Below are 22,199 nucleotides of genomic sequence, written 5' to 3'. Positions count from 1 at the left end.
GTATAGCTGTTATTATTGGACAGGTTTGTGGCTGAATTCTATACCACTCTAGCCTGCATCTCAAATCAGTCAGTCTTTTTTTTTTTTCTCTCTCTCTCTGTTTGAGCTCATGTATTGTTTCTCCAGCTCCACATATCAGATGGTTTTACTCGTTATTGTAATGTCAGTATACAGTACCAGTCAAAAGTTTGGACACCTACTCATTCAAGGGTTTTTCTTTTATTTTTACTATTTTCTACATTTGTAGAACAATAGTGAAGACATCAAAACTATGAAATAACACTTATGAAATCATGTAGTAAACAAAAAAGTGTTCAACAAATGAAATTATATTTGAGATTCTTAAAAGTAGCCACCCTTTCCCTTGATGACAGCTTGGCACACTCTTGGCATTCTCTCAACAAGCTTCATGAGGTTGTCACATAACAGATGTCTTGTTAAGTTAATTTGTGGAATTTCTTATTGCGTTTGAGTCAGTAAGTTGTGTTGTGACAAGGTAGGGGTGGCATACAGAAGATAGACTTTTTTTTTTTTACCAAATAGGGCTATTACAACATGACAGCTCAAACAAGCAAAGAGAAATGCCAGTCCATTACTTTAAGACATGAAGGTCAGTTAATCTGGAAAATTCCAAGAACTTTGTAAGTTTCTTTAAGTGCAGGTGCAAACAGGAAAGGAAGACCCAGAGTTACCTCTGGTGCAGAGGATAAGTTCATTTAGAGTTACCAGCCTCAGAAATTGCAGCCCAAATAAATGCTTCAGAGTTCAAGTAACAGACGCATCTCAACATCAACTGTTCAAAGAAGACTGACTGCATGACTAAGGCCTTCATGGTCGAATTTCTGCAAAGAAACCACTGCTAAAGGACACCAATAAGAAGAAGAGACTTGCGTCAGCCAAGAAATATGATCAATGGACATTAGACCGGTGGAAATCTGTCCCAATTTTTGGTTTCAACCGCTATGTCTTTGTGAGACAGAGTAGGTGAACGGATGATCTCTGCATGTGTGGTTCCCACCGTGAAGCATGGAGGTGGTGTGATGGTGCTTTGCTGGTGACACGGTCTGATTTTATTTAGATTTCAAGGCACACTTAACCAGCATGGCCACCACAGCATTCTGCAGCGCTGGTTTGCGTGTAGTTCCACTGTCATTTGTTTCTCAACCTGACAATGATCCAAAACACACATCCAGGCATTCCTCTTGAAGCTGGTTGAGTGAGTGCAAAGCTGTTGTCAAAGCAAAGGGTGGCTACTTTGAAGAATCTAAAATCAAAACTATATTTTGTTTTGGTTAACACATTTTTTGTGGTCCATACAGTTGAAGTCGGAAGTTTACATACACCTTAGCCAAATACATTTAAACTCTGTTTATCACAGTTCCAGACATTTAATCCTAGTAAAAATTCACTGTCTTAGGTCAGTAAGGTTCACCACTTTATTTTAAGAATTTGAAATGTCAGAATAATAGTGATTGATGTATTTCAGCTTTTATTTCTTTCATCACATTCGCGGTGGGTCAGAAGTTTACATACACTCAATTAGTATTTGATAGCATCGACTTTAAATTGTTTAACTTGGGTCAAACATTTTGGGTAGCCTTCCACAAGCTTCCCACAATAAGTTGGGTGAATTTTGGCCCATTCCTCCTGACAGAGCTGGTGTAATGGTCAGGTTTGTAGGCCTCCTTGCTCGCATATGCTTTTTCAGTTCTGCCCACAAGTTTTCTATAGGATTGAGGTCAGGGCTTTGTGATGGTCACTCCAATACCTTGACTTTGTTGTCCTTAAGCCATTTTTCCACAACTTTGGAAGTATGCTTGGGGTCATTGTCCATTTGGAAGACCCATTTGCGACCAAGCTTTAACTTCCTGACTGATGTCTTGATGTTGCTTCAATATATCCACATAATTTTCTGTTCTCATGATGCTATCTATTTTGTGAAGTGCACCAGTCCCTCCTGCAGCAAAGCACCCCCACAGCGTGGTGCTGCCACCCCCGTGCTTCACGGTTGGGACGGTGTTCTTCGGCTTGCAAGCCTTCCCCTTTTTCCTCCAAACATAACGATGGCCATTATGGCCAAACAGTTCTATTTTTGTTTCATCTAACCAGAGGACATTTCTCCAAAAAGTAGGATATTTGTCCCCATGTGCAGTTGCAAACCGTAGTCTGGCTATTTTATGGATATTCTGGAGCAGTGGCTTCTTCCTTGCTGAGCGGCCTTTCAGGTTATGTCGATATAGAACTCGTTTTACTGTGGATATAGCTACTTTTGTACCTGTTTCCTCCAGCATCTTCACACGGTCCTTTGCTGCTGTTCTGGGATTGATTTACACTTTTCACACCAAAGTACATTCATCTCTAAGAGACAGAACGCGTCTCCTTCCTGAGTGGTATGGCGGCTGCGTGGTCCCATGGTGTTTATAGTTGCGTACTATTGTTTGTACAGATGAACGTGGTATCTTCAGGCATTTGGAAATTGCGCCCAAGGATGAACTAGACATGTGGAGGTCGACAAATTATTTTCCTGAGGTCGTGGCTGATTTTCTTTTGATTTTCCCATGATGTCAAGCGAAGCACAGTTTGAAGGTAGGCCTTGAAATACATCCACAGGTACACCTCCATGTCAATTAGCCTATCAGAAGCTTCTAAAGCCATGACATCCTTTTCTGGAATTGTCCAAGCTGTTTAAAGGCACAGTCAACTTAGTGAATGTTAACTTCTGACCCACTGGAATTGTGATACAGTGAATTAATGTCTGCACAAAGTAGATATCCTAACCAACTTGCCAAAATACATTTTTGTCGTGGTTGGAAAAACAAGGTTTAATGACTAACCTATGTGAACTTCTGACTTGAACTGTATGTGTTATTACATAGTTCTGATGTCTTCACTATTATTCTACAATGTAGAAAATAGTAAAAAATAAAGAAAAACCCTTGAATGAGTAGGTGTCTCAACTTTTGACTGGTACTGTACAGGTGAATTAGCTTTCACTACATTGGACTTTAGCTCACGTTTTTAAGTCTGGCTCCATTTGGCTTCTTCCATGGGTTTTCATTTTTTATCATCTGGTTTGGCTGTGTAATGACCAGTGTTGTGTGTCTAGGGCTGGGAGATCATTGGACTGGGCCTGTGTCTGGTGGAGGGCTGGATGCCCTCTCTCTCTTGTCCTCGGATGCACATGAAGCCTGAGTATGGGTGGGAGTAATGTGGTGCAATGCACAGGTTCCCAAACATTTTCACTCAGGTCCCTGTTCCAACATTGGGGAACATCTTGCAAGTGTGCCCCATATCTTCTTGCGCATTGTACGTGACCCAAACTGTTCACTCCTCTTGTTGGTGGAGAGAACATTTAGCAGGTTTTTGTCCTGCAACTCTTTGTTTTGTCGGAGGTGCAAAGACAATTTTGCAGTTTTAAAGCAAAATTCCATACATCTTGCAATTTGGGAACCACTTATGTTTTGCACTACTGGGGTAAGCGCCCGTACTGATGGAAGTGGGTAAAAGATCAGCCAATGAGCTGATTGAGAGGGCCGTCCCTTAATCCGACCTAGACGCTGGAGGGATTGGGGCGGGTGACACCCCTGCCCAAGCCCCAGGGCCTGGCTGGGGTAAAAGCAGGGTGGATGGCGGGGGCTCGTCTGGTTCTCACGTCTGGTTCTCTGAAGCCCACCACGGGCAGGGCAGATTAGCGGGGGGTTCTGAGCCCCCCACAGATTAAACCTATAGCATATGCTGTCCCCCGCAGACACGTGGCAAACCAACCCTCCCTGACTGCAAAGTCATAACCAGTCATCATGTCCTCCAGTCTGTCAGCCAGTTATCTCTACATATAAAAGACTAAAGGACTAGGAAGAGGTAGAAGTGACAGAGGGCAGTGATCCAATGATCCACTCTGTAAAATAGATGGAGCTGCTTTATTCTTAATTACAAGTCGAGTGTTAAAGCTAGTTGGTTGCGGAAGTCTACCTCACCAGGCTCTGATCTGTTATGTTATTGCTTTTGACTGTCTCATTGGTTATTCATGTGTAGGATAGTCATTTTAATATCCCAGAGGCTAGAGAGGGTTGAACTGTGTGATCGACAGTGTTAATGGTCGATCCCAGGGCCGCTGAACATGCGTTTTGCGATGGAGGTATGGTTTGTGAATGGGGTCCAACACTAATTGCACAGTGCTGTTTGAACAGAGACAGCTTTGTTCGCAGTTTCAGAAAAGCTGAGGCATCAGTACATGCCATTGTTGGGGAGTATTCAGCCAGAAGACAGTGGCAAATTTATAATGAGACTGCAGTGGAGGAATTACATCTATCTGAGAGCGTTTAGAAAATAAATGAGGACAAGAAAGCATTCCAGAGATTAACCTTAATTTTTGGGAGAAGCAAAGCAAACGCCAACACTAACCCTCAGTGGAAAACAATTGCATGTGTCATGTTAACACACTAGGGTCGCTTCAGACATTCTCAACAGTCTCCCGTTGTAAAAATGATTTATAGGCTGCTCTTCTCTCATTGTTGTTTAGTTCCTTAGTCATCACTCAACTGCAAGCTAATGTCAATGCAAAATGAGTGATATAACTCTTAAACACTATAGCACAGCCTGAGTTTACTCTCTCGCTGACTCCAAGGTACTCTCTAATCTCTCTACCCTGAGAAGTTACACTGAAACCAGTGCAGAATGGAACCTGCTGGAACTCTGAGGCTCTCCGGGTCTCTCTACCCGCCCTCCTCGTCTCTGCTGCTCTCCGGGTCTCTCTACCCGCCCTCCTCGTCTCTGCTGGGCTGTGTAGCACCCAGGCCAGGCAGACCGAGCCCATTAGAACTCAGTGGGGCATTGAGGTGTCTCTGGGAGACTGCAGCCTCGGCGGCGCCCTCCCCCCCTTTCTCCTCCCTCCCCCTCTTTCCTTTTCCTCTCTCCTCTGGGGGTCTGGGCTTCAGGGTGGATCCACTGGTGGGATGGGCATGAGGTGCCACTGGGCCACAGGTTAATGACTACGACTCTGATTATCCTATCCTTCATTTTCCTGTCTCTTACTTTATTGATCTTCCTTCAATCAACCCCTTTTGTAATGTCAGTGTACTAGAAAATAATATTCATGCATATCTAAAGAGGACTAGCCTATAAATGAATCTCCGCTCACTCTGTAGTACCAGCGAGAGAGCTGGAGTCTAATGCATAAGCTATCATAGAAACACCGTGCTCTGATACTGCCACACTACATAACGCATGATTCTCAATCACTCTGACAAAGCCCTGCAACTCAAGGTACGGTATATCCTTGTCCTCACGCATACAGTATTTTCCCTTGCGTTGTGAGTGCCTTGCAATATAAGAGTGATGAAACCGTAATATGTTGTGTCAACAAACAGTAATGGCGTCTGGGGCTCATTAGAGAGGAGAGGCACAGTCAGTGAGTGCAGCAACACGGTCCTCTCCTCTTCAGCCAGTGGTGTGGCTCTGTGCAGTACATTGTTGCCTCCACTGCGCTTTGCTTGGCTAGACTCCTGCTGCATTATTTAGCCGTCCAGCTCATCGAGCATTAGGGCTCCAGTCCCGATGGATACATTTGAGTCTAATCCGCTGTAACAACCCAGAGCTCTGGGGATCCAGAGAGACCAGCCTCACCATCACACAACACACTTCTCTGCAGATAGAAACAAAAAGGCTTTTAAGGGTGTTTGAGTTATTGTCTGTCACATTCTCTCCTTGCCCCACGATTTTCTAGATGTTTGAATGTGTGAGTTTAATTCTCGTCGTGTTGGAGAAGAAGAGGTGGAGTGTTTTACAGCTGATTCTCTAAAAGCCTATGGGAAATTATAAAACTGCATCTGGATATCAGGGTTCTTCCAGCCATGGACAGACGGCGTCACATACTCTCCTCTGTCTCTCCCCCACTCTGTTCCTCTCTCCCACCCTGTCTCTAATTCCCCAGAGATGGAACCATCCCTTCTCTGATTGCAAAACAATATCCAGACCATCAGGAATGCACCCATAAAGCCAAATGAGTAGAAAATCCAGTGTGGATTCCCAGTGTTTAAAGAGGCCTAGATTTTGGGCCAAATCTGTCATTTGTTTAGTAGGACAATGTGTAGGCCTACTTGAGTAGAACATCGAATGTATTGCGATTCGATGTTCCAAACATATTGCTCACAATATTCGCTCACCAGCTAGTTTATTAGGTACACCACCCCGTTCACAAAAATGGATTGCTCCTACAGACTGTGAGAGGCAGGCAATGAGGCATTCCGTTACTGTTCAGTTGAACGTTAGGTTATTGGTTTTGCCCATTCTAAGTGTCTTTGTGCGTGGTATGACCGTCGGTGCCCGGTGCGCTGGATCCAGTATCTCAGAAACGGCCACCCTCCTGGGCTTTTCACGTTTACTGAAAAATAGTGCGACACCCCAAACAATTCTAGTTAGCAGCAGTCCTGTGGGCAAAAACAGCTCATTGAGAGAGCTGGAAGGTGAATGGCAAGAATTGTGCAAGCTAACAGGTGGGCCACAAATAATGGTGCAGTACAACAGTGGAGTGCAGAACAGCATCTCAGAACTCGTCGAACCTTGTTACGAATGGGCTATTGCAGCAGACGACCACCTGTGTTCCACTACTATCAGCTAAAAACAAGAAGCAGCAGCTCCAGTGGGCACGCGATCACCAACACTGGACAATTGAGTGGAAAATCAACACCTGCAAGATGACAGCGAGTTCAGTTTACTTGAGTGGCCTGCACAGTCCCCAGACCTCAACCCAATAGAGCATCTTTTGGATGAGATGGAACGGCTGTTCGCAGCAGGAATGTACCTCGGCAGCTACTGCGGGATGCCATCGCGTCAGCATGGACTAACATCCCTGTGAAACGTTTCCGACACCTTATTGAATGCCCTGAAGAATTCTGGCGGTTCAGGAGGCAAAGGGGGGCCCGACTCAGTATTAGCTGTTTGTCCCTAATGAACTGACTAGTGAGTATCTGCTGCGCAGAGACGAGAGCACAATGAGAAAATTAGTTTTGATCAGTCATTGAAATAAATATTGCAATATGTCAAAGAATATCCCAATATGTAACTATCAAATATTATATATATTTAAAAAAATGACCGTTGCTAAAACAATGTATACAAAATAACAGTAACGTAGTTGTAGTCACGCTCGTTACCTATAATTACAAAGTCATTCACCTCACTGTTACTTTGGTGAGTAAAAACTGCTTCCTACCCTTAACCATGTGCTCTGTTAAATCCTTAGCAGAATTTCAATTAGGCTGCAGTAATGCACCCAGCACTAACCCATCTCCACTTAGCCTGCTAGTCCTCCTCACTGGGTGTATTGTTGGCTGTTCCACTGTTACTCTATGCATCATCTCCTGCATCGCTGCATTATTGAACTTTCGTGTGTTTTCAGGGCAACTCGCTAACATTCATAATTCGACCACTCATTTACTGTAATGTGCCAAAGCATGACTTTATGTTTCCAAAGATTTCTGGTGCTTTGTATACACCCTTTGTAAGCTTGGCGCACATGTATAGGGAATGTACACACAAAAACTGACGTAAAACATACGCAAACTCGCTTGACGTGTGATTGCAAATGAGGTACTAATTACTAATGCTCTATGCTCCTTCCGTGGCTAAAGCTGACAGGGCAAAGCCCTTGGTCCTGAAGTGCCCTCTGTTAGCATGTTAATGACTAAGCTAATTGACCTGCACTGTAGCGCGCTGGCCAATGGAAGAAACCTAATGAGGCAAGCTAGTAGTTCGCTAGCATAGCATAGGCCTAGCTACACCTTTTTGACGGGTGGCTTCAGTCCATAGAGACCCATAGTGGATGATCTGCCTCTCATGCACAAGTTTGTTTCCATGGAGCATTGTCCTGGTTACGACAGCCCTCAGGAAGGAGCATCTCTCTCACCAACACCATGGGGATTAGGGTCATGTGTGTTTACCTCACCTCCAGTTGAACATAGCGTAAATAGCTCTGATTTTATTTTTTATTTTTTTAAGGCTGTAAGAGACTGTGTTAGCCTATTTGGATGGAATATACAGTGTATGGCCTGAAGTTTTATGAAGCCTTTGGTCTGTGGCTCTGTACTGTTACACCCACCAATGAGATTGGGTTGCTTTTCTCGTTCCAGTGAGATGTTGCCATCAAACATATTTTATTGGGAATTACATGACACTGAGCAGGAGGCAGTAATTCATATCAGGACTAGTCTGCTTGTGCTGCAGTCTCTCTCTGTCAGGCACAATTATCAGCCTAGGGCACAGACGGTTCCATTGCATTTGCACTGTAACCCAAGATTAAATTTGAAGCATCTGAAATCTCTGGGTTTTTTTTGTGTGTATTTTTTCAAGTGCTGAATAATGCACTCCAAGGCAATGGCTTCTGCATGATCAATAGTAAACATGTGTAAAATCAATTTTGTTCTGTGCCAACAATACTTAATGACTGTTGACCAGTCAGCACTAAAGTGCTTTAGTAGTAGAAAGAGCTGGCCCTGAACATTTGTCTTCCCCATCAGCCTTGTTTATTTTATCAAACTTATCTATCCAGGCAAGTTAATTAAGAACAAAATCTTATTTACAATGTGAAAAAAAATCAACTGAGTTCCTGTTCTGATTGATCAATATGTAGCTCAGAGGGACGTGCCATGGCAGAAGATGCAAGGTAATATGTAAAGAGGTTTATTTGAAACCAAAGGCAAAACCTTAGACAAACAACTCAGAATCTACTGGCGCCAAATAGTCTCTCAGGGCTGCACTCCTCTGGCTACCAGCATGTTGCTGCCTCCCAGCAGATAGTCTAAACACACACACTCAACATACTATCTAATGTAACAGTGTCTGTTGTCAGGGAGAGGGGAAATTAAGAGGTATTCAAAAAGCCTCAAGTGTCTTTCTCTGAAGTGCTGGCTGATACCAGCATATCTTAAATGTCTCGACCCTCCCAAGGAGGAGAAACACAAATGCACAGCATTCTTTATTCCCCCACCCCCCTCGTTCTAGAATGCAGCGTCATTGTCCTTTGTGAACTTTTTATGGTTATTGTTCCTTCTGCCTGAGGCAATGTGTTACCCCGGGGAGGTGTGTGGTAGAGTTTGTCCCCTTTGTCCACACTGCAATTCATCTCAAATTGCTCCCTCATTCCACAAGTGTCAAAGGACCAATATGCAGTGATCACGCAGTTCATGGGCTTCCGTGGGGATTTTTCTGTAATGCCCATACTGTCTAGTTCTGTTGTGCAGGTGAATACAGGACCAGCTGAAGAAAGCTGCCAAGCTGTCCCAAACTGCACTTTTGTCTGTCTGCAGGGCAAATATCACCTCACACCCAAGAGATGCCCCGGGGGAGTGCATTCTCTAGAGTTTCTGACACTTTCCACACACAACCATTACAACTGTTGCATTCATGAGCCACATATATTAAACTCCACGTAAATTAACCCTGTTGTAACGAACTGTGAAAGATTGTGTCATTTAAGGTTTTGTCATTTAAGTTTTGTAAGGGTGTTTTCCGTTAAATGAAATGCATGAGGAATGATGGGTGGTAGAAATATTTATCCCGAGTCTAGTTCTCAAAATAATCTGCCTCGCTGCGGGTTGTAGGTCGTTATTTCTAAATGTCAACTGTTCTTTCTAATTGATGATTACTGTAATGTTTTTTCATTCTCTTCCCTTTGTTCTTCCCTCTCTGTAGAAACGGGCCAAAGGCCAGTACCTGTTTTTCAAAGTGTGTGAAGCCCTGAACCTACTGGAGAAGGACTACTTTGGGTTGAGTTTCAAAGACAACGCTGACCAGACGGTAAAGTTTTTTTGTTTTTTGTACCACATTCTTGTACAATAAGAGGCTTTTCCAGAACAGCAAACACATTACAAAATACAAACTCCTCTTGTACATAAAGCTTTCCAATCCATTTTTTTTGTATGTTTTGTTTCTGAAGTACCAGTACTACTTCAGGCATAACTACGTCATGAAATGTATCATATAACCTTCTCACCTAATGGCACAGATGTTTTTGCAATTATGTCCTAAACGTTTTACATTGTTTCTCTGCTACAATAGCAACAATGACTAATGGCTTGACTTGTAACTGATACCACATAATATTCCTCAAGATCAATATGCACTCTTTAGACATTCTAAACCTTCAGCGGGCCTGATAGACCATATAATTGATCGTTTTAACCAAGGCCTGTGATGGATGATAAAACACAGGGAAGTACTTTAAGTCCACCCCATCCTCACAGGATGTCTGAAGTGTGCAGTAAACCTCCAGAGAACCCAGATATGCTTCCAGGGAATAACATTCGTTATTTTCCATATCTGTGTCGACACTGTTTATTGGAGAGTGCTGTAATATCACTGGTTGGAGACAAACGAGGCTCCGCTCACAAACTTCAGTCCAAACTGACTCTGCTCTTGAACACAGGCCTTGTTCACAGACTGTATCCTTCTCACATCTTATGGTTTTGGGCCTGGATGTTGAACTCTCCCCTGCACACTGTAATTGGAGCTTAACCTCTCTAGGGTACGTGGTACGGTAGCGTCCTACCTGTCAACAGCCAGTGAAACTGCAGGGTGCCAAATTCAAAACAGAAATCCCATAATTAAAATTCCTCAAACATACATGTATTTTACACCATTTTAAAGATACACTTGTTGTAAATCCAGCCAGTGTCCGATTTCAAAAAGGCTCTACGACGAAAGCAAACCAAACGATTATGTAAGGTCAGAGCCAAATCACAGAAAAACACAGCCATTTTCTAGCCAAAGAGAGGAGTCACAAAAAGCGGAAATATAGATAAAATGTATCACTAACCTTTGATCTTCATCAGATGACACTCTTAGGACTTCATGTTACACAGTACATGTATGTTTGGTTCGGTAAAGTTCATATTTATATAAAAAAATCTGAGTTTACATTGGCGCGTTAGATTCAGTAGTTCAAAAAGATCCGGTGGTTTTGCAGAGAGCCACATCAATTTACAGAAATACTCATAATAAACATTGATAAACGATAAGTGTTATTCACAGAATTAAAGATATACTTCTCCTTAATGCAACCGCTGTGTCAGATTTAAAAAATAATAATTTAAAAACATGAGTACGGCGCTCAGACGACAAATCAAGCCAAATTGATATCTGCTATGTTTGAGTCAACAGAAGTCAGAAATAGCATTATAAATGTTCACTTACCTTTGATCTTCATCAGAATGCACTCCCAGGAATCCCAGTTCCACAACAAATGTTTGTTTTGTTCGATAATGTCCATCATTTATGTCCAAAATCCTCCTTGTTGTTAGCATGTTCAGCCCAGTATTCCAACTTCATGGCGCACGAGCAGACAAAGTCCAAAAGTTCCGTTACAGTCCATAGAAACATGTCAAACGATGTATAGAATCAATCTTTAGGAACGTTTTTAACATAAATCTTCAATAATGTTCCAACCGGAGAATTCCTTTGTCTTCAGAAATGCAATGGAATGCAGGTCGCTCTCATGTGAACGTGCGAGACTGAGCTCGTGGCTGCTGGCAGACCTCTGACTCCTTCCCCTCTCATTTGCCCCCACATCACAGTAGAAGCATCAAACAAGGTTCTAAAGACTGTTGACATCTAGTGGAAGCCTTAGGAAGTGCAACATGACCCCATAGACACGGTGTATTCTATAGGACGAGTCGAAACTACAAACCTCAGATTTCCCACTTCCTGGTTGGATTTTTTCTCCGGTTTTTGCCTGCCATATGAGTTCTGTTATACACAGACATCATTCAAACAGTTTTAGAAACTTCAGTGTTTTCTATCCAAATCTTATATGCATATTCTATATTTTATGGCAGAGTAGCGGGCAGTGTAATTTGGGCACACTTTTCATCCAAAATTCCCAATGCTGCCCCCTACCCTAGAGAAGTTAATGAGACAGTCAACACGCTCCACTGTCTCTGCAGGCTCCAGATCAGTCCGTGAGGGAGACTGTTGGGAGCGAGATTAGCATATTTGCAGTGGGGCTAAATGCTGACTTTTGTTCCACTTTGAACTGGAAACTGTAGGCTAGCCACGGGGGTGGGGTGTGGAGATGAGGGAAGAGGCTAGGCTGTGTAGTTTAGTGGAATGTGTTTTCATCATGTGTGTTTGTTTATATGAAAGTGGTGTGCTGAAGTTCAGGGATCAGACCAGTAATGACCACCATGGCTAGTTTTGTTGTCTGTGGTCTGGACTGGTGCTAAATTGAGAGTTATGCTCTTTACAGTAGCTCTGTGCAAAATGCTACCTTCTGTCTTGTGTTTGATTCTACTTTTCTTGACATACCTGATCTACTAAAGTACCTGAGAAGGGAAATAAAAGGAGGTCCTAGTGTATTTGTATTAGAAACGGCACCGTGTTCTATGTTTAGGTGGTATAGTCTGGCCAAGTAGTTAATTGCAATATGAATGCTTTTACAATCAAAATCCCATCTCATTATTCTAACGTGTTGCCAATCACCGTGGTTACTCAACAGGGAAATTTGAAGTCTGTGATTAATTGGTAGAAGTTTGATACTGTGTTACAATTTCTGCGTACTTGTTAATACCAAAGCTAATATCTCCTTTGTTTCTCTTCTATAGTGCTGGCTGGACCCTACAAAGGAGATCAAACGTCAGATCTGCAGTAAGTTGTGGCTTTTTAACCTTTTTGAAACTTTCTGTATGAAGTGTCTCATTAAGTAACATGGCCACCGGAGTTCACACCAATTGGCTTTACTGTACATACCAACCTCAAGAAAGACTTCCACACTATACCCTATAATTTCTCCTAACAAAGCACTCGATCACTCTATCCCCCAAGTCTATTCCAGTAAAACGAATAACTAATGTTACTGTTGACATTTACTGGATCTTGAGCAGATACGTTATTTATCGTCTCCTGGAGTGACATGCTCTTTTCACATCTGGTAACTGGATTGCAGTAATTCTGGATGGTGCTGGGGGGATGTGTTTGGGATGATGTGTGTTGGGTGGGGGGAGGCTGCTCACCCATCCCCAGTCTGATACTTCCAGAGCACTGCCAGTAACAACGACCAGGCGTTTATAAACACACAGAGGGAATTCACTCTAGTCATGGGAACGGCAGCTCCGGGCGGAGGTACTTTCCTGTCCAGGGCCTGGTATGCGTTAGTCTACAGCGGCCCAAAACTGGCCTCTTTCTCTCTCCTTAACTTGATGTATCCGTTTGCATCATGTTCAGAGTCGCTGGGCTGGTCTGGTCCCTCCTTCAGGGGAGAGAAAGGGAATGGGATCCTCCCTCTGAAAGATGCAACAGTCAAGGCTGCTTCATGTGTTGTACCCCTGCCTGGTTCAATAAAGACCCATTGTGCTGCCTGGTAGTGATTTTAATGTTGTTATCCAAACCCACATCTGCAGGTCGCCCAGGATCCAGTCACTGCACTAAGCCAGGCACAGCCTGGTGCCTTTTGGTCGTTCTGTGTTTGAGTTTTCTGCCACACCGACTGTGACAGCGGCTGTCAGTGACGATGCAAGAACATTTAAGAGCAGATGACCGTCAGCAAAGAAATCCCCATTTTACCTGGCTGTCCAGCAACCAAAGCTATGCCTGTTTTCTCGACTTATCTCTGTCTTGTTTGAACTGTTTGAACACCTTGCGTCAATGAGTGAGGAACAGATGCCCTATACCTGTCTGTCAGCCACAGTTTGCTCTCTGAGATAATGCTCCAGATCCGTTGACTTTCTGACAAGTGAGACCACTGTTATACTGACTTGACTGATTCCGGTCTATAGGCACGCAGAGTTCACTACCAAGTCTGTAACTGAGATCACTAGGGGTTTATGGTCACTGACTGCCCGTGGGATCCAGGGAAATGGTAGATATTGGGACACTCCATTTTCTTTAAAGGCGGTGTAGCGCCTATTTCTCAATGCCAGAAACGCATATAATAGTAACTTGGAGTACCCCAAGAAAACCTTCCCAAATTACAAAATCTTTAAAGCAATTGTTATAATATTGTCGTTCTAAACATTGGGTTTGAGGTTTTCTCCAAGTCATCTCTAGCTTTGTAAAAACAATCCCACAATGTCCTGGGGTCAGTGTCACATGGTGAATTAAAAACTTATTAAAAGTAGGATCAATTTGAAAATGAGACGGGTAAATTGGGTGTCTACTCGTCAATCTGCGGGGCACATTTCATCCCTGAACTTCCAGGGCTATCAACAATGGAAGGATGACTTTAACAAGAAGTTGTTTCTCAAAGTGGATGCTGTCCATTGTGGCGCTAAAGCATCTCAAACAGCCGTGAGCATTATCCCTGGCATAGAAGTGAACTGGGTAAATTAAATAGCTAGCAAGCTTGCTACCTCTATGCTCTATAGAGTTTTCTATACGGCCTGCCGAGGGCTGGCTCTACTGAAATGCCATGCTTCGGCCGTGGATCCGATCACAGATCGGGTGTTGTCTCGGAGAAGCCACGGAGCCATACTTTCTTTGGAGGGGTGGATTTTATGGTCAATGTGTTCAGTTGCTTCTTGTTGAAGTGACAGCAGATAACGTTAGCTTGCAAAAGCTAGCTATCCTCTTCCTACATTTTTGGATGAAATTAAGCTAGTCTCAATCTTTCTGCTTAACAATATTGTCTCTTGAACGACGTTCCTCGAGTTTCCCAGCCGTGGCCTGCATAGGCTATGTGCCTGTAGGCTATGTGCTTGAAATCAACAATGGTGGACATAAAGTTATTGTTTGCAAAAATGTATTATTGGCAATGGCAGCTAAACTTTTTGTAGCTACCTGCACAGACAGCTGTGTGTTATGCTGTTTGTTTGTTGTGTTGTACTTACCAGTACCCAGTGTTTGCAGGGTTTGACAACCTACTATCTGCCAACCACTGGAATGTCTAGAATGTTCCGGTGCCAAGCATCCTTGTGGTTGGTGGAGCACTGCAAGTGTAAGACCATGCTTAGCCATTGTTCTCTCTTACGTTAACCATCTTAACAAGAGATTGTCAGTGTTGTTTTATACTGGGATCCTTGATTTATTTTGCGTGGGCAACAGCCAAACAGTAGCCTGTTTTGAGTTGTTAATAAACGGGGAATTCGTAAACTCAATCCTCTGTCTGGACTTTTGTCGTTTATGATCTAGCCAGGTCATTACATTATAAACACTAAATGTAGACTTAAATGTGTGGAAGACTTTACTATACACGTCACAATTCCCGACATAATGCAAACAGTCTCTTTTCTGGCAATTTATCCTCTCACTTTACCAGCATTGCTTTGTGTAGACGCAAGAAAAAAATACTTTTAATATGAAATGCTTGATGACATTTGTTTTCTCTCATACTCTACCGTGCATTCTAATTCTAGCGTGTACATGTGCGTAAAAAAAAAAGTTTTTTTATTTAGGCTTTAGTCAATTACTAAAAATGCTCTTATCCAGAGCGATTTACAGGAGAAATTAGTGTTAAGTGAATTCCTCAAGGGCAGAACGAAAGATTATTTTCCCAACTACTCGGCTCTGGATTCGAACTAGCAACCTTTCGGTTACTGATCCAACGCTCTTAACCTCTAGAGCAGTGGTTCCCAAACTTTTTATTGTCCCGTACCCCTTCAAACATTCAACCTTCAGCTCAATTGTTGTTTTTTGCCATCATTGTAAGCCTGCCACACACACACACACACACTATACGATACATTTATTAAACATAAGAATGAGGGTGAGTTTGTCACAACCCGGCTCGTGGGAAGTGACGACGAGCTCTTATAGGACCAGGACACAAATACAAATCATTTATTTTGCTCTTTATTTAGCCATCTTACATATAAAACCTTGTGAATAACTCACCACAGGTTAATGAGAAGGGTGTGCTTGAAAGGATGCACATAACTCTGCAATATTGGGTTGAATTGGAGAGAGTCTGTCTTAAACCATTTTCCACACACAGTCTGTGCCTGTATTTAGTTTTCATGCTAGTGAGGGCCGAGAATCCACTCTCATAGGTATGTGGTTGCAAAGATCATCAGTGACTTAACAGCGTGATTTGCCAAGGCAAGAAACAATGGTTGCAGCCCTATCCAGAAATATGGCGGTGGATTCTGATTAAAATCCATTTTCACAGAACCGCTTGTTGTAATTTCGATGAGGCTCTCTTGTTCAGATATCGGTAAATGGACTGGAGGCAGGGCATGAAAGGGATAACGAATCCAGTTTGTGTTGTCCGTTTTATATCACATTTGACATTGTTCGTAAGCTTGAGTTCATTTGCACACAAAAAAATCATAATGATGGAAGACCTGTGTGTTGTCCTTGTTAATGCAGACAGATAAGAGCTCCAACTTCTTAGCCTCAATTTTGTCCTGCACTTTGAATATAGTTGGAGAGTCCCTGTAATCCTAGATTCGGATCATTCAGGGGAGAAAAAACATCACCCAGGTGGGCCAGTAGTGTGAGAAACTCGTCATCATGCAAGCGGTCAAACAAGTGAAAATGATGGTCAGTAAAGAGAACTTTAAGCTCGTCTCTCAATTCAAAAAAATACTTCTCAATACTTTGCCCTTTGATAACCAGCATCCTTGAAGGCCAGCATCCCGGAGTCGCCTTTTCACTGTTGATGTTGAGACTGGTGTTTTGCGGGTATTATTTAATGAAGCTGCCAGTTGAGGACTTGTGAGTCATCTGTTTTTAAACTAGACACACTCATGTACTTGTCCTCTTGTTCTGTTGTGTACCGGGGACTCCCACTCTTTCTATTCTGTTTAGGGCCAGTTTGTGCTGTTCTGTGAAGGGAGTAGTACACAGCATCGTACAAGATCTTCAGTTTCTTGCATGGAATAGCCTTATCTCAGTACAAGAATAGACTGACGAGTTTAAGTAGAATGTTATTTGTTTCTGGCCATTTTGAGCCTGTAATCGAACCCACAAATGCTGATGCTCCAGATACTCAACTAATCTAAAGAAGGCCAGTTTTATTGCTTCTTTAATCAGGGCAACAGTATTCAGCTGTGCTTTCATAATTGCGAAAGGGTTTTCTAATGATCAATTAGTCTTTTTAAAATGATGAACTTGGATTAGCTAACACAATGTGCCATTGGAACACAGGAGTGATGGTTGCTGATAATGGGCCTCTACGCCTATGTAGATATTTCATAAATCTGCCATTTCCAGCTACAATAGCCATTTACAACATGAACAATGTCTACACTATTTCTGATCAATTTGATATTTTAATGGACAAAAGAATATATATATTTCAAAAACAAGGACATTTCTAAGTGACCCCCAAACTTTTGAACAGTAGTCTATATATTTTTTAAAATGTGATTCACATTTTTATTTGGCGTGCCCCCGAACAGCATTGCGCGTACCCCTGGGGGTATTACTGCTTGTGGATATGATTCTATGATATGGCACTCCCCTCCCAATTCCATTTCATGCAAACTGCTGTGCCTGTGTGCCCTGTAATAGCACTCTATAGTGTGTGTGGTACTAGGGAATGGAGGCTAGCCTATCACATGAATTGAGGCCTCAGCTCACACCCATTTATCTTCAGCCTGTGACTCAGACTGGAACGTTTCAAGGATAATTGAAAATCAAAAAACAGGCCAGAGATGAGGGGGAGACTGAAATCCCTTGTGCCCATGTCATACCACCACAGCTGACTTTTTGAAGGTCATCTTTATAAAAAAAACGCTTACTTTGTAAGAGTCTGCTCATGAATGCTTACTTAGAAAATTACCCTGATTTCCAAAGCTGTTTCTGTGCTAGATGACACCATTTTTTTGCTATCGATTTTTGTCCATTCCCACCTGAAATACTACACCTAATTGGACAGCTGAAGATACTGTTCTGCACTGTTTCTCTACCGCTCACACACACACCAAGAAATCACTATGTTCTTGGACAGATCCTCACCTAACTGCTCCTTGCTTCCTCAAACGGTCACTGATCTCTCCGCTCGGTCTGACCAAAGGACAATGGCTACAATATGACCACAGTTGTAACAGGAGAGGAACAGTGGCAGTTTAGTTTGTGGGGTAATTTTTGGAATTCCTCTTTAATAACATATCCTGTATCCCATGCCCGTACTAAGCATGTGTGAATTTGGCATGGTTTTCCTTCTTGTGTTTTGTAGATTTAAAAAGGGGGGGAAAAGAGCATTGTTTATGATTTTCCTTGAATTCTCGATGTTGTACAGACTTGAAAAGAGAAATGAATTAATCCCCTAATGTCATTTTCTCCACACAGTCAATGGAATTCCTTCCTTGCCTGGCCCTAATTCCTTATCTTCCTTCTCATGAGGCCCAGGGTTCTGGGAAGAATGAAAAGCAGAGCCGTTCAGTTCTGCAGCATGGAATCCCTATATGATTACTCTGTTCAAGCATACTGTCCAGACCAGACCAGTTAAACTCACTCGCCTGCAGCTAGACTCTCACTCTCCACTGATGAGCAGACACAGAAAACCTCTTATTTCACTATCCCTTTTCTGGATGAAAAAGCCTGAATTCCTCATGTTTTGGAACATAAATTTCAGGGAAAGAGAGTGGGAAGATCATTTAAGTCTGTTATGTCAGGACACGGTGGATATTTGTTGTAAATTGAGCCATTGCATAACATCATGTCTCCCACCCAGAAGGTGAGAGACTGTGATCATCATCCATCTCTTCTCTCCCCGGTGTAATCAGGATAGCGCTACCCCCCGACCCACCCCTTCTCTCTCTTTCTCTCTTAGTTAGCGGTTGCTAGGTGACAACCAGCCCTACCCTAATGCTGACGAGGCTCTAGGCATTGCCACATCAAGCCAGTGGTCTGTGACTGGACACACACACAGAGTTGAGTAGGTAGTGTGTATTAGCACTGCTAATCCTGTCTCATCTCACATGGCGGCTCTCTTATCGCTGACAACAGGAAGTATAAGCCCATCTGGCCCCCATTTGACCCCAACACTAGTAGCCTCTATATAAAAAGTAGGCTACTACTAGAAAGTAGATTTGCTTATATAAAAGTGAATCCATATCATGATTTAGTGTTGAAGATTTGACGTTGATTTTATAAACCCTTTTGTGGGAGTTGAGTGTGTGGTTCTGAAATGTTTTCTGCTAGCTGGTTGAATCCAAATGTAGTCTATTTTACTGATAAAGTCCCCTCAGCGTGTCTAATGATGAATACTCAAAATGGAAAAGGAGTGTAATTTTAAAGGCCTTGTTTCTACTCTGCCATTTTAGATTAGTCTCTGTGCACGACCAAATCAAAACAACTCCTCAGGCTGGCCCATGTCTTTCCAGGCTTGATAAAACTTCCACTTCAAAGCCTCTCCTCGCAGGTCTTAGCTGTTGTGTAATTGCTTACAGCGCTCCTTCCCAGTGTGTTCTCTTCCTCTTTCCATCTCTTTGCCCCCTCTCCCCCGTCTCTGATTTCTCTCCCCCACCACACCCACACTCCTTACGGACAGTCGATGAGCACAGCTGTTTGATCACGGGTGTGTTCTTAGCACATCTGGCTCGGGAAGATTCCACCATCGCTTGTTTTTCTTTGTTGGTTACTTGACACTAAACTAATAATTGCCTTCCTCTACATACAGTACAAACGCTCACCCAAATGCTTAGCCGGAGTCACTTCTAGGCTTGAACACGTGGCCTGGCGCCTCAGAGGAATGTATAATATGTTGTGTTATGATAATGAAGGATGCATTTCCTTTAGTCTTTAAATCAGACGAGTCCTGTTCTCTCTCCACAGATGCCTCCTGGCAGTTAGCGTTCAATGTCAAGTTCTACCCTCCTGATCCGTCCCAGCTGACCGAGGATATTACCAGGTATTGTACTGTCCGTTTCATAAGGAAACAAAGGTCAAACAGCCACTCCTTTTCATTGTACATTTGATTGTTTGGCTTTGTAATGTTAGTCATATAGCAATGAAATGATCTGCCCAGTTGTGCAAACACAGAATGTATGTATGCCACGCAGGTGGCCCGGAGCAGTCAATAACCTACAGTCTGTTAAAATGTTGCATTCACACTTTTGACATCTTTCCAGAGTATTTTGTACTCAAGAAATGTAAATAGTTGTACTGTTACGGTATCTACAGTACATGTTGTTTTTCGGCCAGCATGCACACGTAACTAACACATAAGCAAGCACTGTTATTCACTGTACCACTGTGAATATATAAACCTCTAATCCTGTAAAGGGAGCTGTAGTACTGTGCTGCACAGTAGTTGCACACCACAGCAGCAACATGCAGTAGACCCCTGGTCGATAAGGTCAGAAGAGCAGAGCACAAGGGGGAACGGTATGCTGTACACGGAGTGTTCAATGTCCGTGTGTTCCCCCAGTGTCTCATCACACTCGGCTCTGAGCCCTCAGCGGGATCACTCCGGTTACTCCATAATCTAGCGTAGAATGCCCTCTTTGATCGGCACCCGTCAAAAGGTTGCAGCAATATCGAATGCAGTGGAGCTGTCTTCAGCCTCCAGAGTTTAGTTTCAGCACAGCCCCAGATCCAAGGTCACAGGCAATCATCTCACACACCTACCTTTTTTTGTCTCTCTCTCTCTGTGTCCCATTACCGCACACGCTATTTCTGCTGTTGTGAGTCTGCAGGCTGCTGCTGTACTGTAAGGCACAGGAAACCGCCCCCACACACACCACGTTCACGTGCTGAATGTCATGTCAGATCTGAACTAGTGGATTAGTGTCATGATAAACATACAGACCAAATGTACAAAATCTATTTCATGCCCTTTGATCCCATCTCGCTCGCCTCTCACTCTCTTTCTTCCCCTCCTCCCATCTCTCCATCTCCCTGTAGATATCTCCTGTGCCTTCAGCTGCGGCAGGACATAGTTTCGGGGCGTCTGCCCTGCTCCTTCGTCACCCACTCTCTGCTGGGTTCCTACTCCCTGCAGGCCGAGCTGGGAGATCACGACCCCGATGAGCAACGCCTCGACTACATCAGCGACTTCCAGTTTGCCCCCTCACAGACTAAGGAGATGGAGGAGAAGGTGGTAGAGCTCCACAAAACTCACAGGTCAGAGCCGTGTGGGGTTAAAGGGATAGTTCAGAGAACTATCCCTTTAAAGCAAGCAAGAGAAAGTGACACAAATCAAATCACATTTTATTGGCCACATACACATGGTTAGCAGATGTTAATGCTTGTGCTTGTGCTTCTAGTTCCGACTATGAAGTAATATCTAACAAGTAATCTACCAAATTCACAACAACTACATTATACACACAAATGTAAAGGGATGAATAGAATATGTACATATAAATATATGGATGAGCGATGGCGTGCGGCATAGGCAAGATGCAGTAGATGTTATAGAATACAGTATATACATATGAGATGAGTAATGTAGGATTTGTAAACATTATTAAAGTGCCGTTATTTAAGGTGACTAGTGATACCTTTTATTAAGTCCATTTATTTACGTGGCCAGAGATTTGAGTCTATGTTTGTAGCAGCCTCTATGTTAGCGATGGCTGTTTAACAGTCTGATGGCCTTGAGATAGAAGCTGTTTTTCAGTCTCTCTGTCCCAGATTTGATGCACCTGTACCGACCTCGCCTTCTGGATGATAGCGGGGTGAACAGGCAGTGACTCAGGTGGTTGTTGTCCTTGATGATCTTTTTGGCCTTCCTGTGATATCGGGTGCTGTAGGTGTCCTGGAGGGCAGGTAGTTTGCCCCCGGTGATGTGTTGTGCAGACCACACTACTCTCTGGAGAGCCTTGCGGTTGAGGGCGGTGCAATTGCCGACCAGGCGGTGATACAGCCTGACAGGATGCTCTCGATTGTGCGTCTAAACGTTTGAGTGTTTTTAGATGATAAGCCAAATTTCTTCAGCCTCCTGAGGTTGTGACGCTGTTGCGCCGCCTTCACCACACTGTCTGTGTGGGTGGACCATTTCAGTTTGTCCGTGACGTGTAAGCCGAGGAACTTAACTTTCCACCTTCTCCGCTACTGTCCCGTCGATGGGGATAGGGAGGTGCTTCCTCTTCAGTTTTCTTGTAGTCCACAATCATCCCCTCTTCTGACACTGACATTGAAGTCATCACTGAAGGGGCCTCTTTAAAACCACACGGCTGTGGGGACTGGGGAAAGACACCTGTGTAGAAATTAGATTGGAAATTACCCCTGGCCTGTACTAAACCCTGTGATTATCATATTTTGAATTCCCTGTTTTCAGCACCTCCCATTTGTCGATTGAATTATCATTGACTTGAACTTTTCAC

General features: G+C 43.3%; 1 protein-coding gene across 19 annotated transcripts in view; it reads left to right on the top strand.

Annotated features, from left to right (window-relative positions):
* Window positions 1–22,199, top strand: part of LOC139415091 (protein 4.1-like) — a 106,275-nt gene that overhangs the window by 61,238 nt on the left and 22,838 nt on the right. For all 19 annotated transcript variants that reach the window (XR_011634937.1, XR_011634936.1, XR_011634935.1 and 16 more), the window contains 4 exons: window positions 9,688–9,792; window positions 12,594–12,636; window positions 19,705–19,780; window positions 20,776–20,994. Coding sequence is in view for 12 of the 19 variants with exons in the window: in XM_071162902.1 (XP_071019003.1) it covers window positions 9,688–9,792; window positions 12,594–12,636; window positions 19,705–19,780; window positions 20,776–20,994 (443 nt within the window). In the remaining 7 variants the exon portion in view is untranslated. The remainder of the gene's footprint in view (window positions 1–9,687; window positions 9,793–12,593; window positions 12,637–19,704; window positions 19,781–20,775; window positions 20,995–22,199) is intronic.

This window comes from Oncorhynchus clarkii, chromosome 8 (assembly GCF_045791955.1).
Source record: "Oncorhynchus clarkii lewisi isolate Uvic-CL-2024 chromosome 8, UVic_Ocla_1.0, whole genome shotgun sequence".
NCBI classification, from domain to species: Eukaryota; Metazoa; Chordata; class Actinopteri; order Salmoniformes; family Salmonidae; genus Oncorhynchus; species Oncorhynchus clarkii.
This window is presented reverse-complemented; position numbering and strand designations above follow the sequence as displayed.